The sequence below is a fragment of the Rhea americana genome, unplaced genomic scaffold (assembly GCF_003343005.1).
Source record: "Rhea americana isolate MKP2758 unplaced genomic scaffold, rheAme1 scaffold_2, whole genome shotgun sequence".
In the NCBI taxonomy this organism is placed as follows: domain Eukaryota; kingdom Metazoa; phylum Chordata; class Aves; order Rheiformes; family Rheidae; genus Rhea; species Rhea americana.
This window is the reverse complement of record NW_028186149.1, coordinates 14,474,426-14,489,197: the sequence shown is the minus strand read 5'-3', so window position 1 is coordinate 14,489,197 and position 14,772 is coordinate 14,474,426. Positions and strand designations below refer to the sequence as shown.

The window sequence follows — 14,772 nt, the reverse complement described above, 5'->3', positions numbered from 1 at the left end:
TTTTGAGTCTGCGAATGCTCATCTGCCAGCAAGTGAGCCCCTTCCTTAAATGCAAATTAGAAGGAGCTCTCTGAGTCTCCAGTGTTCAGCTTTTTGTCAGCTGGCGGAATCGGAATGGGAGCCTAGGGCTTCTGCATCATATGCCCTCTACTCCAGGTTATACCTTGTTTGTATAATACATCAGTGCCTTGTAGTAGAAGTAGAATCACTCATTTCTTTTACCTGGAGATGGGAGTGTGTGCATGTTCTCTCAGCTTTTTAAATCTGCTTCCCCAAATCAAAGTTGATTCAAAACACTGCAGTTTCATGTACATGCTTAAAGGGTGGTCAGTATAGAAGAGGATGCACAGCTGTTACCTGCAGCMTAGCTTTATCTCCAGTTCTTTCCCTGTTGCTTCCTATTTCTGCACAGCTCTGTGCCTTATAAAAATCTTACTGAAGAAAGAGAGATTTGTGCTCATGAAAGAGCAATCCAAGTGATGTCTTGTATTTCCCTATTTAGTATATTGTGTGTATGTGTTCTAGTTGCTCTTTTCTSGTTTCTCTTTGTTCATTGTTGTTCATGAAATGGTTATGCATCAGTAATTCAAGTTTCAGAGTGCTTATTCATTGCCTGTTTGCACATATGGCATCTTGCAGCAAGTTATGATGATCTTTCATAGCTAGCATTGGCTAGAGACGTTATGATTTGCTGTAGTTCATTTGTATTTATAGCCGCATTTAAAATTTGAGTTAGCAACAAAATACTCTCACTGAGTAGATTCAGTTTTCTTTTCATGTAGAGAAATAGTAACAAAGGATTCTAGTTCATGTTTGATTTCTCAAATGATGTTCAATCTGTCATGAATTCTTTATGGCTTGCCTTTTTGGCATTAAACCTGTTTGATTTGGAGCTTCATGTTCAAAACTTCTGTGTTAAAGGATTGTCCAACATTCTTGTCAACAGTTTATTATTTCTGTTTAATAAAATAAGGTTGGCTTTAATTTATGAAAAAGTTCAGGATCCCTCATGAGTTTTAGAGTTTAGCTACATAATCTTAGAGGAGGGATGAAAGAGATACCTCGGAGCTCATTGAATGCTTCCGTAGGTTTGGGATGAATAATTTTTACAAACCTTGTAAATTGTCCAAGGAAGTCATCATTTTCTGAGGTTTTCCTGTTTTGAGCTGTCTCCAGCATTGAGTACGTGTGTGGTGTTTTCATCCTTTAATGTAGTAGTCTTTTTTTTTTTTTTTTTTTTTTTTTTTCCTTGAAGAGGAACCTCTTCTGTGAAATGTTACAGAAGAAATCTTTCAGTAAATCCAAGTTCAGGGTTTTAAGGAGGACTGTTGCTCCTTTATGAGTCTGCATATAATTTGTCTTGCCATTGATGACAGAAATGCATTGCAGTGTGCAACTTCAGATGTGTATTGTGTGATCTAGTGTTGCTGTCTTAACATTTTTAAATGCATCAGGCCTAGCAAACAGTGAAAAAATAACATATATGTGCCAGAGAAGCTGTCTTGCAAGTGATTGATATTCAGTCTCAGTAACAAAAATGTTTTAAGTGGCAATGAGCAAAAGCATACAGGTTGGCATATGAATGACATATATACACACACTCATTGAATGAAAAATCTTTTCTTAAGTGACTTAGTATCTACTTGTAAGTTCAGGGCCCACTTTAAAAAGCAAAATGTGTGGAAAAATAAAAATGCAATTTGGTTTTAGCAGCTAAGAATATTTTAAATGTCCCTGGATAATTTCAGAGATTCTTATTTTGTGAGGTTGAGTTTCTAGGTTATTATAACTAAGTATTTTCACAGATAGTGGTAGTTTCACGTAATCTAATTCTAATGGAAAGGAATCTCTACTTTGGGATCTCTAACCATACATCACTTTGTGAATATCAGATAACAAGATACCCAGATTTCATTTACACAGTGCAAAGAGGTATATGTCCCTCTTCAGAGCCAACAACAAACTCATTTTCCCCATGCTGAGGGCCAGCAGATAAAAAATAATGATTGGTAAGTAGAATTACCAGAGCTRTAATTTCTCCAGGGGCTTTCCCTGTTCACTGTGGTTGTCTAGGCAATGTTTCTAAGCCATGGGAGAGAAGGAGGAAAGCAGGAGGAGAGTACCAATAGTGGAACTGCAGCCTAAATTACTATGTACTAAAAGCATATAGCAAATGCAAAGAAATGTGCTTCTGACATGGGATGTTGAACTTGAAAGTGGACTATGTGAAACCTGGTGTTATGATGGATATTTGGCTCCCTTCTTGCCCTGTGTATTTCTGTAGTATCAAGCAGCTCTCCTGTAGAAGTATGGTGTTGGGGTGGATAGCTGCGCTGGTGCTCCTGGCAGTCTAGAGAGTGCAGCTTGTGGGAAGAAATGTTCCTCTYGTGTGCAGGTGGGATCTGGGGCACCACCAACACCAGTTGGAGGAGCTGAGCATTGGGTGAAAGATCTGTTTGAGGCCTCAGCTTAAGTCCACACGAAGGTCTTGGACTTGGCACTCGCACCTTATAACCTGGTGAGCAGCGGCCACTCACTCTGAGAGTACAGTGCTGTCGCTGCAGAGTARTGCTTGGAGAAAATCTGCCAAGGAGTTTGTGGTGTTTCCTTCTTAGCAGCAGGCGTGCTGTCCACAAGTGTTTTCAGGTGCTGGTCTTGGTGCAAATTTCYCTTGTGTAGATGTCTGATCATCCAGAGCAAGAATGTGTTGTGTGATAGAGTCTAGCCCTGTTTTTGTCTTTGTGTTTCAGACTCTTTTAAATGTCAGCAGGTATTTTTTTAAATGATATTAATCTTGTCAGTGTTTAAATGTGACCCTGCCTCAGTGTTTTTCCATCCCTTAGCCCTGCGATCGTTGTCTGCAGTAGCTTGCGCTCTTTGTGGTGAGCGTTAGTGGTTGCTGAGGGCCGTATGTCATCTGCTCCTGAAGGCTGATCATGAAGTAAAATAGATCAGATTTTTGTTCGATTATGATACCAGCATTCTGATTCCTCACCTATGCAGTCCATGTTCTAGGCAGCTAGATGGCTGATAGTAGCTTAAAAAAARGGGGGGGGGGGTTATTGAGTGTTTCCCCTCAGAAAGCTGTCAGACCTTTTGGCATTAGAATTCTCARTGTTTTCAAGCATTGTCAGTTATTTGTATGGCACGTTTAAGGTGCTTCACTGACCTGATATATCAAGTCTTGAAATTTCTTAAAGATTCTCAACAGCTTTATATCTGGTGTTAAGAAGTTTTCAGAATTTGTGATACTGAGAAGTGATGTGTCAGGCTTATTATGTTGCCTGTAAAGCAACTAGAGCACATTTGAAAAATAAACAAATGTTTAAGTTACCTAGGGAATGTCTGAATACTTAAAAATAAGTTTGTCTGAGCCCATAGGGTCTACTCGAGGCTTCTGTAGGACTTCACTATTTGTTATGAGAAAGGACTCTGGGATTTCACTTCCAAGCAGATCACAACTTGCACAATGAGTAATATGAAAGAGCAACGGCTGCAAAAGAGTGCTGAAATACAGGAGGAAAAGAATACTAAGCTATTGTTATCTAGGATGTTTCATGTTATTAAATGCGCTTCTGTAATATTCCTTAAAGAATTCTATTTCTCTTGGTGCAAGAGATAATTTTAGACAGACAGAAACATCCCTGTAAGATATATTCATATTAAAATATATTTTTACTTTTTTTCTTTAGGCAATTAAAAATTGGAAGATTTGATTTCAAAACATATACCACAGTTTTCAAAGGAAGTGAATCTACGTGAAGAGCTACAAAGGGAGTTGATTTCAGAAGACAGTGTTTGCAAAAATGTCTTCAAGTTGTGCGACTCCAGTGTTTGCTTTGATGATTTTGTGTCTAGCAGCTGCAGGTAGGTAGCATTATGTAAATCGTGTATTCAGTGTAAATTTTTGATCAGTAATTCTGAACACATACAATAATGATTGTTCATGCTGGAAAAATGTAGGTCAACTGAAGTTTTTATGAAACCAAAATGTAAATATAAAATTGTAATTATGATTTTTGATACGGTGTTGTAAAAAATGATGGTGTTTCTGTAAGTTTTCTTGTGCCTGTTGTCCCCTTTAAAATCTTAAAAGAATAGCAGTGTTAGCAGTATTAGCAGTAATCTTCTTTGTGATTTATCTTGAAAACACACAAAGAAAACAAAAAATATAATTGCATGGCTCATATGTTAAAGAGGAGGGGTACCACAGAAACCTTTGGAAATGGAAGGGTAGATGTGTCAGCATGAGGGTGAGGCCAAGCTATTAGCCATGTTGAGAGACTAGACTTGCATGAGTGCCAGGTTGTGCTGGTGAATGTAATTACGTTCACTAGCACAGTGCATACTACACGTATTACATGTTATATACATATATATATATACACACACATATACATATACAATATTATATACATAACATAACTGGGGACCCTGGTGAGCAGGGAGGTTGGACTAGATGATCTCCAGAGGTCCCTTCCAACCTTACTGGTTCTATGATTCTATGATAACACATACTACAATCTAACAACAGTTGTTCTGTTGTTGCTTCAGAACCTGAGCTAGGGGATCTCTGCAGAGTTGGGCTGCGCAGATGTTGTATCTCTGCTTAGTGCTGCCTTGAAGGTCTCTAATCTGGAATTAAATTTCTAATCATTTTTTTTTCTGAAAAAAATCACCAGAAAAAGTGTGGAAGGGCTCTTAATAGGTCACTGAGATCATCCTTTTTCCCTTAGTGGGATAAACCTTTCCCRTGTCATTTCTAATCGTCGTCTAGTCTATTTTACACTTAGCTATCAATGATAATTGTGTTAATGCTCGTAAGTTAGGAAGGTGCATTCTCATTTATAGGGATGATATGTGTCCCACTTTTTTCCTGTATACATATTTTTACAACAATGTGTTGCAGCAACACGTTATGCTAAAGAGAAATGAAAGATCTGTAGACTGCACATACCTAGCTTATATTATAGTTTCTTCAAGAGATGCACAGATTCAGTGAATTTTTGCATATGCTTACTTTGTCAAAGTTTTCCTTTGGTTCCAAGGGGCAGCAACTTCTGTGTCCAGCTTGTGTACATCATGGGTCATTGGAGAAGAGGCCAAGTGCACACACAGTCAGGCAAAATGAGGTAGTGGGAAAAGTGGACAGATGTCTTGCTTAAATCTGAGATGTTCTCATTGTGGAAAAGATGACCAGCTTTGGAAGAGACGTGACTGAGCAATTAAATATGTTACAATCTGGCTTGCTTTCATCATCAACATGGAAAATTATGTTGTTTCAAGCCCTCAAACCTTGCGGGACATTCTCTGGGGCTGACCTCCTGAAGGCATCCATCCAGCATTAGTAACTTTGATTATTTAATAGTATTTGATGCTAAGGTTTTGCAATAGCTTGAACTTTCAGCAATACAGGGTGTGTCTGAGTGTCTGGAGCTTGAGCTGAGAATATGAATGCTCGTGTTGGCTTAGAAGAAGGATTACTTGGAGCAAGTCTTAATCGTTCTAAATTCATAAAAATCACTTCAGAAAAAGTGCCAGTGTGATAAATCAGAATTGTTTTTCAATTGGTTGCAGTTACATTTTGTTCTTGAGGCTGTTGTTGAGCAGGCAAGTCAACTTGCCTCCTAATGCCAACTTTAATTAAAAATTTTATTTCTAGAAAGTGTTATGAAATGTAGCACCGCTGCTAGAAAGATATTCAATGTTCAGAAACCTTAGCATGTCTGTTTCTGAAATTTGTGTGGATTTTTTTTCCTTCTCATTTTTCAGTTCTGTGTCTTTTTTCTCTGTTGGTAGCTGCTCTTGGAGCAAACTCTCAAACATCTTTGTGGGCTCAGATTTGCTCAGATGCTTATTCATAAATATGACTTAGGCTGGAAGGGACCTCTGGAGGTCATCTAATCCAGCCCCTTGCTCAGAGCAGGGCTACCTTGAAAGCTATTCCTCTTTTAGATTGCTCCATCCCACCATCTGCACCAGAAGAAGAGAGCAAAAGGGGGAGAAAATGGTAAAAGTCAGTTAGGAGGAGATGAAATGCTTCAGTTTCTAGCGATACCTGTCCTGCTTTTTCTTTTTGCCCTAAATTCTTAATGAGAACACCTAGCTTTCATGTCCTTTGCAGAGTATCCTGATTACTGAGCAGTGAGATGTGAGCAATAGGAGCTGATGGACTGTGGTAAGGGGGGAGAGATATCTTGAGCAAACAGATACAGCTAGGAAGGAGAGCTCTATGAAGGTTATTTAAATAGTTTTTTGCAAAGGTTTTCTGTTAAGTTACACATTAACCCAAACAATAATTATGCTTTACAGTCACAGAACTAAATGCAAGGGGTTTGCGGTTATAGGTGACATTTAGGTGGGAGTGAGCAGGATGTTCCCGTTGCATAAGCTGAATGAGTCTGCTGTGCGGCTGACAGCTGGGCCGCTGACAGCGCGATGGCCAGGGTGCTGCAGGCTGGCTTGTCATCTCCAGCGCACAGCGCGCTCGCTTTTTCAGGCTTGAACCATTAACATCCAAGTACTCCCCACAGTACAAATAAAACTCAGAATTATAAAYAAAATCTGTGCGTGCCTGTGGTGAAGCCTGGGGGAGGCAGGGGGCAGCATGCCACCTCCCTGGGGTGATGATTTTTATACATTGAGTCTTTTTCCAGCCAGCGAGGCTGCTGCAGGAGAGAGCCCACCTTTCTTTCGTTAAGTCAGCCCTACATTGACACTGCTGCTATTACTCCAGGTTTTCTTGCTGACTTTCCAGTATCTTCAGTGTTGTTGTCTTTTCAGATACATGTGGAATGTGACACTTCTGGACAGAATCTCTGAGGATTTTTTTTTCCTTTCCATTCTTGCTTTTTAAGGTATTAATGTGTTAATATCTCTCTAAAAATGAAGTTAGATGTTGTGGTCCACAAAGATGCAGTCTTTATAGCTCAGGTTTGAATATGCATGTTTTTCATTTCCTGGCTAACAGGTTTGAGGATGTACACATTACTAACTCTGCATTGAAACTGGTCTGTATAAATTTCAAAGAATATCGGTCTATTTCTCTACCTCCTCTTACTGTTTGGATGTATCCAGATGCTTATCTAAATCTGATTTATTTCTAGCTTGTATGCAGATTTTTTTTAAGCTCATATTTATGCTGTTTCAATTGCATAGAAAAAGACTGCAAGAAAAACCTGGATTACTCTGACATTTTTCTCCCTCGTGGAAAGTCTGAGACAGGAGGGAGAAGAGATTTGCTGGCAAACTACCTGCTTGTCTGAAAGAATTACATTTTTGAAGTGGGCTTAAGCTAAGATCTGGCAGCCCACCATAAGAACTCCATCTACACTTAGAACTGTACCGCACTACGGCCTTGGGTAACCTCATAAGCAAGTCTGGCTTTGTAGTCTTGGGAGCAAAAATACTCTGTCCTAATGTAGCTTAAATCAAAGGCTGGAACCCATTTCTTCTAATTGTTGGCAAATGTGTGCAGTTGGGGGCATGATAAAGTGTYCTAGAGGAGAACTGAAATGAATACCTGCTGTAGACCCTGAGGGCCAAATCTTCAGAATAGGTTATTTCTGTGAAGGAATGGGACACTTTTTTTTTAAAAAAACCACTTTGGACACCTCTTTTCTTTTTTCTTTCCTGCTTTACTGTTCAGCAGGGAAGAAGGAATTTCATTTCTGATGTAACAGCAGGGTGATGCAACCTGAGCAGCCAGGGGTTTCATACCAGGCTTCTGGGGCAGGTGCTGCCGTGGCATCTGATACCAACCAAAATCTGTGCGTGCAGCTATGCYGTGCCTTTCCCTCAGCCCCCCGGGAGCTGGGGTTGCTTTTTGCTACCTTGTAGACACCTCTCACTCTGTGATAGTTTCACAGTTGGTCAGGATGATGGTCAGAGACTATGAGAATTGAATTTTAAGTAGGCATGTCGAAGAATTAAACCAGTAAGTTCCCCATTACAGAAGACTGTTCATCTGGTTACATTAGGTTTGTCCTTATGGCTTTCTTTTTATTATTCCCTGAATTGTTTTGTTACCCTGGCTTGCTTTCCTTTTTTTTTTTTTTTTTTTTAAAAAAAAAAAAAAAAATTAATTGCTCTTAAGTAATCTTGTGCCGTTTAGAGCATGAGTCCTTCATTTTCAGTAAGGCTGTTTGCTTGTATACTGATGTATCTCTTGGATCTGTGCCCTCCAGATATGGCAGTGATGGGTGCCGTATTAATGAGTGTAACAATAGGAAGAAACAGGCCATAACATGACATCATTTTTTAAAGAGAAACTTCCCTCGGCCTTGAACACTGTTTCCAAAAGCAATATAGGATCCTCCAAAGTATAATAGAAAGTCCTTCTACTGCAAGGTGAAGGACATGCTCTAAGGATAAAAAAGAATATGCTGGGAGTCAGTCACACAGATTTCCTTCCGTTTTAAACAGTGTTTACTGGTTATTTCCCAGATGTAATTAAACTGTAGGTTTTATTTTTCCTCAAAGTATTTATTGCTAGAGGTGTGGAAGTTTTTGTTTGTTTAAATTGTGGTTAGAAGAGGAGAACCAAGGGACAGAGTTTGGCTCTTGAATTATTAGAGCTGAAGTAAAGCACAGACTGGCTTTAACTTTTGGAGATACAAAGATTTTTACTTTTTACTTCCCTCTTTCTTCCCTTCGTTCTTGCAGCCAGTCTGTTGTTGTCYCTGCTGTGGTCTTCTGTGACTGCCACATCTTAGCCCAGAAAGCCTGGGGAGGTGGGGGTCCCTCGTGTAGGGGCTCCAAGGGAACAGCCATGCTCTTTGAACCAGAGCTTGTTGTGTTCTCAGTTTCTGAGAAACAGTGATTACAAACATCTGACTAGCTTTTAATGGTGGAAATTGTTTTCATTTTTAAAAATTCAGCTAATATCCTGATGGTAATTTGAGATATCTTAACATCAGATGTCCCCTGCTAGGGAAGGAAGTGATGAATTAGTAACTTCGTATTAGAGAGCTTKGTGAGAAAACCTTATGAAGCTAAAAGATGTAGGAAAACTTAATCTCTTTTTTTTTTTTTAAGCAACACTTTTCGAGCATTAAATGATGATTTAAAATGAGATACTGAAATAAACTGATCACAACTGAGAAGTTATACTAAATCTGTATATCCTCGGAATCAACGTTTGCACCAATTTCAGCATAATAGGCACTACTGTTTGGTGATCTAGTTCTGAAGACTATAATTAAAAAAAAGCCAAACTATTTGTCTCACAGCTAACTAACTGAGTTAGATCCTGTATCATTTTTGTGTGGTTTATATATAAATGGCATTTTAATCTTCCAGAAACACGCGCGCACCCACACACACACACGCATGCACACACAAATTCTGGAAAGCTTTATGTGAAATTTAGGGGTGTAGAGAAAGTGTATCACAAAGTTAGAATTGCTTGAACTCGGCAGACTGCATTTTTCCTTTATCAGCAAGACTCTGAAACTATAAACAGTTGAGTTTCAGCAAAGTCCTGTGCCTACGTGGAGCAGTAGGATGTGGGGTTGTAGGTCCTGATTCAGCAAAAGAGCTAAGCATACTTCTAAGCGCTTTGCTGAAGCGGAGCATTTATGAGTAAACACGAAAGTCTGGTTCTTTGAGTAAAACTGACTCTGGATGATGCCAAAGGAATTCTAAGAAACRTCAGGCCCATAAAGCTGTCCTTGTATGGTACAGATGCAGGCAAACAGCAGCATTACTGAGTATCTCTGGAAGGAAATAATCAAATGATGAAAAAGATTTTGTAGAAAATCATAACACAGTACAGTGAATAACATTGAACCTTTTTTTCTAAGAAAATTTATTTAAAAATTTTAAGAGAAACGGATCTTTAACAAATTCTGAGTATCACCTAATTACTTTATAAATATGCTGAAAATAGTTCTTTGTTTTTTGTAGGAATTAGATTTTGTTTTTAGATTTTTTTTTTAATGCTTTATCTACTGCAGGCTCTTATTAACCCTTTCTGGGCCTCTTTTCCTTTTTTTTTCATTTATCTTAAAAATCTCTCTATAACTAAGAAAAAATAAAAAGGACATACCTACTTAATTAAAATCAGGATGTTTTATCTTGTCTAATCTCAAGAAGAGGCACAGAAGTTTTCTGAACCCACAGGTCTGCAGAGTGTGGTGGTAGTTGCTCTGGGACATACCTAAGAAAAATTATCTTCAAACTAGGATGTATTTACCCTTTTTTAAAAAACAAAACAAAACAAACTTTATCTGTGTTAAAATTATTCTCTCATTAGAATTTTCTCAGATGGCTTTAGATGATTCAGCTTATGGATATTTTGAACCTTGTCTCTCGAGATGGGTAACTTTATTCTGTGCTTGGATATTACTTTTGACCGGTAATAATAGGAGTTCTGCCATTTGATCTGTTTGATCCTGTCAGTAGGTTGGTCTCCATGAATTTTCTGAAAGTTCTCTTTTTGTAACTGTGTGTATATATTGTTTTTGAGACAATTTGTGATGTACTGCTAGCATCCTGCAGAGCCTTAGTACTATTCAGGGCGTGTGCAAGCATAAAGCAGCACAGTTTATCTGTTGCCACAGGACAGGAAGAATTAGGCTATGTGCCATAGTACCACAAAACCCAACAGTCGTGAATGCAATTGTAAGCGTCTCAACAAGAAATGGAGCATCTGCTATTAGGAAGAAAAATGCCACTTGTATTTTTCATGCGAGTTGAATTTCTGCAAGCCTTTTTTCTTTGATAAGCTTTTCTGCTGAAGTAGATTTGCATGCATCAACAGTGTTGTTTTACCACTAGTGGTTTTGGTTACATATAGTATATAGAAAATATAGGGACCAAATATATTACTTTTCAAAGAAGAAAAATAATTTCATGTTCTGTAGCTAATGACAGAGTAAARGGAATTGAGATCCCTTAGGCTATAAGTCACAGGAGAGATGAGTTTGGAGGAAAAAAATGTTTAGCACAAAGTTTTATTAGCTGGAGGCACTGTGTTAGATTCATCTGTGGTGTAAACATTTTAAGTTAATGGAATTTCACCAAGGGGAGATTTTTGATCCCAAATGACAAAAGCAAACATTTTTAATAATTGCATGACATTGCTGCTTCATATGTACTTAATATTTTTAAGTGTTCTTTATAGAACATAGCTCTATTGATCCCGTATCTGACATTTTGTGGGACTTGATAATAAACAGTTAATAAAAATGGGTTGTAACTGGCAGGGATAGAAAGAAGTAAACTGAGAACATATTTACCTCTTCGTTGATTGTTAGGAAGCAGAGAATGGGAGGAGTAACACTTGAGTAAATCAAGTATTAGAGAGGAGAAACACTTCAAGGTTTGTTGTTTTGTTGTTTTACCTTTTCAGCAAAAACTTTATAATGGTGCAGCAGGGTAATGCTGCCTCTTTTTAATTTTTTTTAATTATTTCCTTGGGCCCTTCTGCCTTCTTGCCAACAGTGGAATATTTGTGCTTACACTCATTGGATAGAGGAGGTATTTTTCCATGCTTTCAAGTATCCTGAGAGTTGCTGTATTTTGGTGGAACTCTGAAGCCCTATGTAGGGTAGCCTGTCATACCCACTGCCCCCTCACTGGAGGGGAGGATAGATTTGGCTTCTGATGAGAGGCTCCCAGAAATGTTTCCCCAGTTGTTTCCAGGAGCTCTGCTTTGCTTTCAATTCTGTTGACACGATTCTGAAATAGCTTTACTGTCTTCAAAGAAGCTGCTGCTRATGCAACGCAGAGCAGAAAACTCTGGACTGAACTTCTCCATTTGGGGCAGCTGGTGATTGGGACTCATAACGCGCAACAGGACTGCGAGACCCTGCTCAGCCGGGTCGGGTAGGGTCCCTGGCTGCCTGTTGCCCCTCTGCTGAAAACTCTTCCGTTTCTGAATGCTTCCTTGCRTTGCTGTCTTGCTGTGCCCTCCACGTGGGATCTGGTCTGGCATAGCAGCATTCATACGCAGGCTGCGGGCGGAGAGCTCGAAGTGCGTTGTTGTTTGTCTGCAACTTGTCCTGGGCACGTGGGTAGTGTGGAAGGTCGTGGTACAGGCATCGCTTGGCTCAAACCTGATTTCTGCAGTGGAGTTGGGGGAATGAGACCAGCCAGGGGAGATCTACAGTAATTTTTGGCTTGTTTGGGTATCAGGGTAATGGCCTTACCCCTGCGTGGTGCGGGGCGGTGCTGGCAGATGCACGAGCTGCTTGGGCAGCATCCGCATGTGGAGGTGGAGCCTCTCCTGCCCGCTGACTGGATGTGCGTGTTTTGCATGACCACCACGCGGCTGGCCTGTGTGGCTCGGTGTGCATGTGTACGTCCTGCGTGGTGAGTAATCGCGAATGCCCGGAGGGAGAGGCACGGAGCGGGTTGCGGACTGTCAGGGCTGTTCCTCCTGGCTGCGGCTCGTTGCTGGGTCGTGGGTCGTGTGCACGTTCTTGTGGAGACTCTTCGGCCTGATGGCCGCAGGTCTATTAAATGCATCAGCCTAGTCTACAAATGTTGGCTTTTGACTGAAAGATGAAAGGCTTCTATTCTGATTAGCGACTTTCTCTGTGAACTTGCCGTGAATTATTTCATCTCTCAATCTTGGCCTCTTGATGTGTAAAACAGATGCGTTCTGTCCTGTCTTCCGTGCAGGACTGCTTGAAGGACTAACATAATAGCTTTAAAGTGCTTGGATCATATTGTTGCTAACTGCAGTTATCTTACTAATTCTTCAAAACCTTTTTTTCTTTAGTTGAGGCATGAAAATGGAAAAAAGCTTTATTGAAAGTTCATTCATGCTTTTTTCTTTCCTTACTCGTGTTTAGACTAATAGATGCTGAACTACAGAAATTTTTYGTGCTCTCATGAAGGAACAAGCTGATTGAAGTTTTGGCAAGTTATAAATTAGTTGGCAATGTCCTGAGAAATGTCTTAACTTCATGGAGCTGCTGCTTTTTTCCTCCTTCCTCCTCTTCTGAAATTATAGCTCTTATTTTAAAAAAATCACTATTTTTATGAGAAGTAGAACCAGTCATACTAAAGCCAACAAGGGAAAAAGATAGGTGAGAGCTCTTAATTTGCTGCAGGCAAAAAGATTTTCAGGTGAAATGTGATTTTTTTTTTCATCATTAGGAGAAAACTCACAACAGCAAGTAGGACTGCATTACATCCTATGCATAGTTTGAGCGACTTGGTAGAAGTTTTAGATGAGGCTTCAGTTTCTTGGATTAGGGCAGACTTCATCTTCAGAGATGATTTGTTAACTGTGTGCCTTCTAGAGGGTGCCAGTTTTTCTCATTTTCATCTTTGAAATGTTAGATTGGGTTGGCAGAGTTTGTTTGTGGTATTAATGATTTTAATTGTTCTGTGGCATACTTTAGCCTCCAAGCTGAAAAAGTAATGGGTAATTGAAAAAATTGGCAAGAAAACTGTTCAGAGATTACCTTGAGTATTACTTGTCTCAATTGCTTTTTGGAAGCAATTCCCCCCTCCCCCTTGCTGAAATAGTGCTCTTGGCCATATTGTTCCCTGTATGGCCTTTCATTCTCCCAGCACTAAGGTGTGATCTCTCTGATAACATACATCTTCACAGATGAAAGTAAGAGTGCTAAAATATGCATAATAGGAAGGACTTTCTTTGAGGTGCTATTTTTTAAAGGAAAAGACCGTAATTGCCTGAACTGTAACAACTAAGTAAATACTTCCTAGTCTGTCTTGTTAGGACAGCTGATTGCCTTTAGTGTTCTCYATGACACCAAAAAAACAAGAACCCCCAAAAACCTCAAAGCCAAAAAACATTACTGAAATGCTCAATGTAATGAATATTTAATGTCAGTAGCAGAAAAATAAGCATTCTTGAAAACATTTTGTTCTGTTGCTTGTGAATTCTCTTGAAATCTTATTTTCCATTAGAATTAGCAAAGCTAGGACTTCTAAAGCAGTTACGAGCCTATGATAAAGCCATGTGTAAAGCTTTATGATAGCTGATTTTGAATTTAATCAAATTAAGTTACTTAATTCCAGGCCTATGTCACATTTACAGGATCTCAGATGTGCATCTGCAGCAAGAAGCCTGTGAGTAAGTCCATGCTGATGAATATCAGACCAAACTTCGAATTTATTGACATGATTCAGGAGAAAAGAATCCTAATGAAAGTTTTGAGTGTTGAGCTGTTTAATGGCATTGTTAAAATCTTCCTGCATGCAGAGAAGGTCTAACCAGTTACTTCTTGCTTGTGTGATGTTGAAACAAACATTACAAGAAAGTCTTCATCAAAAAAAATTGTCTAAGAGTTTGCTAACAAAGAGTTTGTGAACAAAGAAATATTTTTCTGCCTAAAAGAGTCTGAGTGTAGTTCCCTCTCTACAAAAAAATAATAAACTCAATTAAGATTTTGTATATCAAATGTTCAAGTATCTGTCTATAATTCAACATGATTTATTTCCCCAAAATATAGAGAAAAATCAGAATTAGGAATATAAGGGAGGATTTCTGAGGAACGAATCAATGCTTTTTGGACTAGGGAGCAAGATTGATTTACAGCAATAGATAAACACTTTGTCCTAGCTGACTGAATTAATTCAATGAATTCTGATATTTGTTTTCTTTCCTTGTACTGGCAACTTTTGCTAGACTTTTGATTGCAGCAATACTCCATCCCAGCAGAAGAGAGATGATTTGTATCTGGTTCGCTTTGACGCCATCTCATACATTGATATCCCAGTGCTCCTGAATGGGGTCCCTTGCTGGAAAGCATTCCTGGAGATTCAGTTTGCTTCTTCGTGGGCTGCAAGCTA

The 14,772-nt window shown here is 39.2% G+C and overlaps 1 protein-coding gene across 2 annotated transcripts in view; it reads left to right on the top strand.

Moving 5' to 3' along the window:
• The first annotated feature begins 3,695 nt into the window (after positions 1 to 3,695).
• TGFBR3 (transforming growth factor beta receptor 3) overlaps positions 3,696 to 14,772 on the top strand; it is a 112,375-nt gene continuing 101,298 nt past the window's right edge. For both annotated transcript variants that reach the window (XM_085303552.1, XM_085303553.1), the window contains exon 1: positions 3,696 to 3,867. In XM_085303552.1, the coding sequence (XP_085159678.1) occupies positions 3,807 to 3,867 (61 nt within the window). In that variant the 5' untranslated portion in view covers positions 3,696 to 3,806. The remainder of the gene's footprint in view (positions 3,868 to 14,772) is intronic.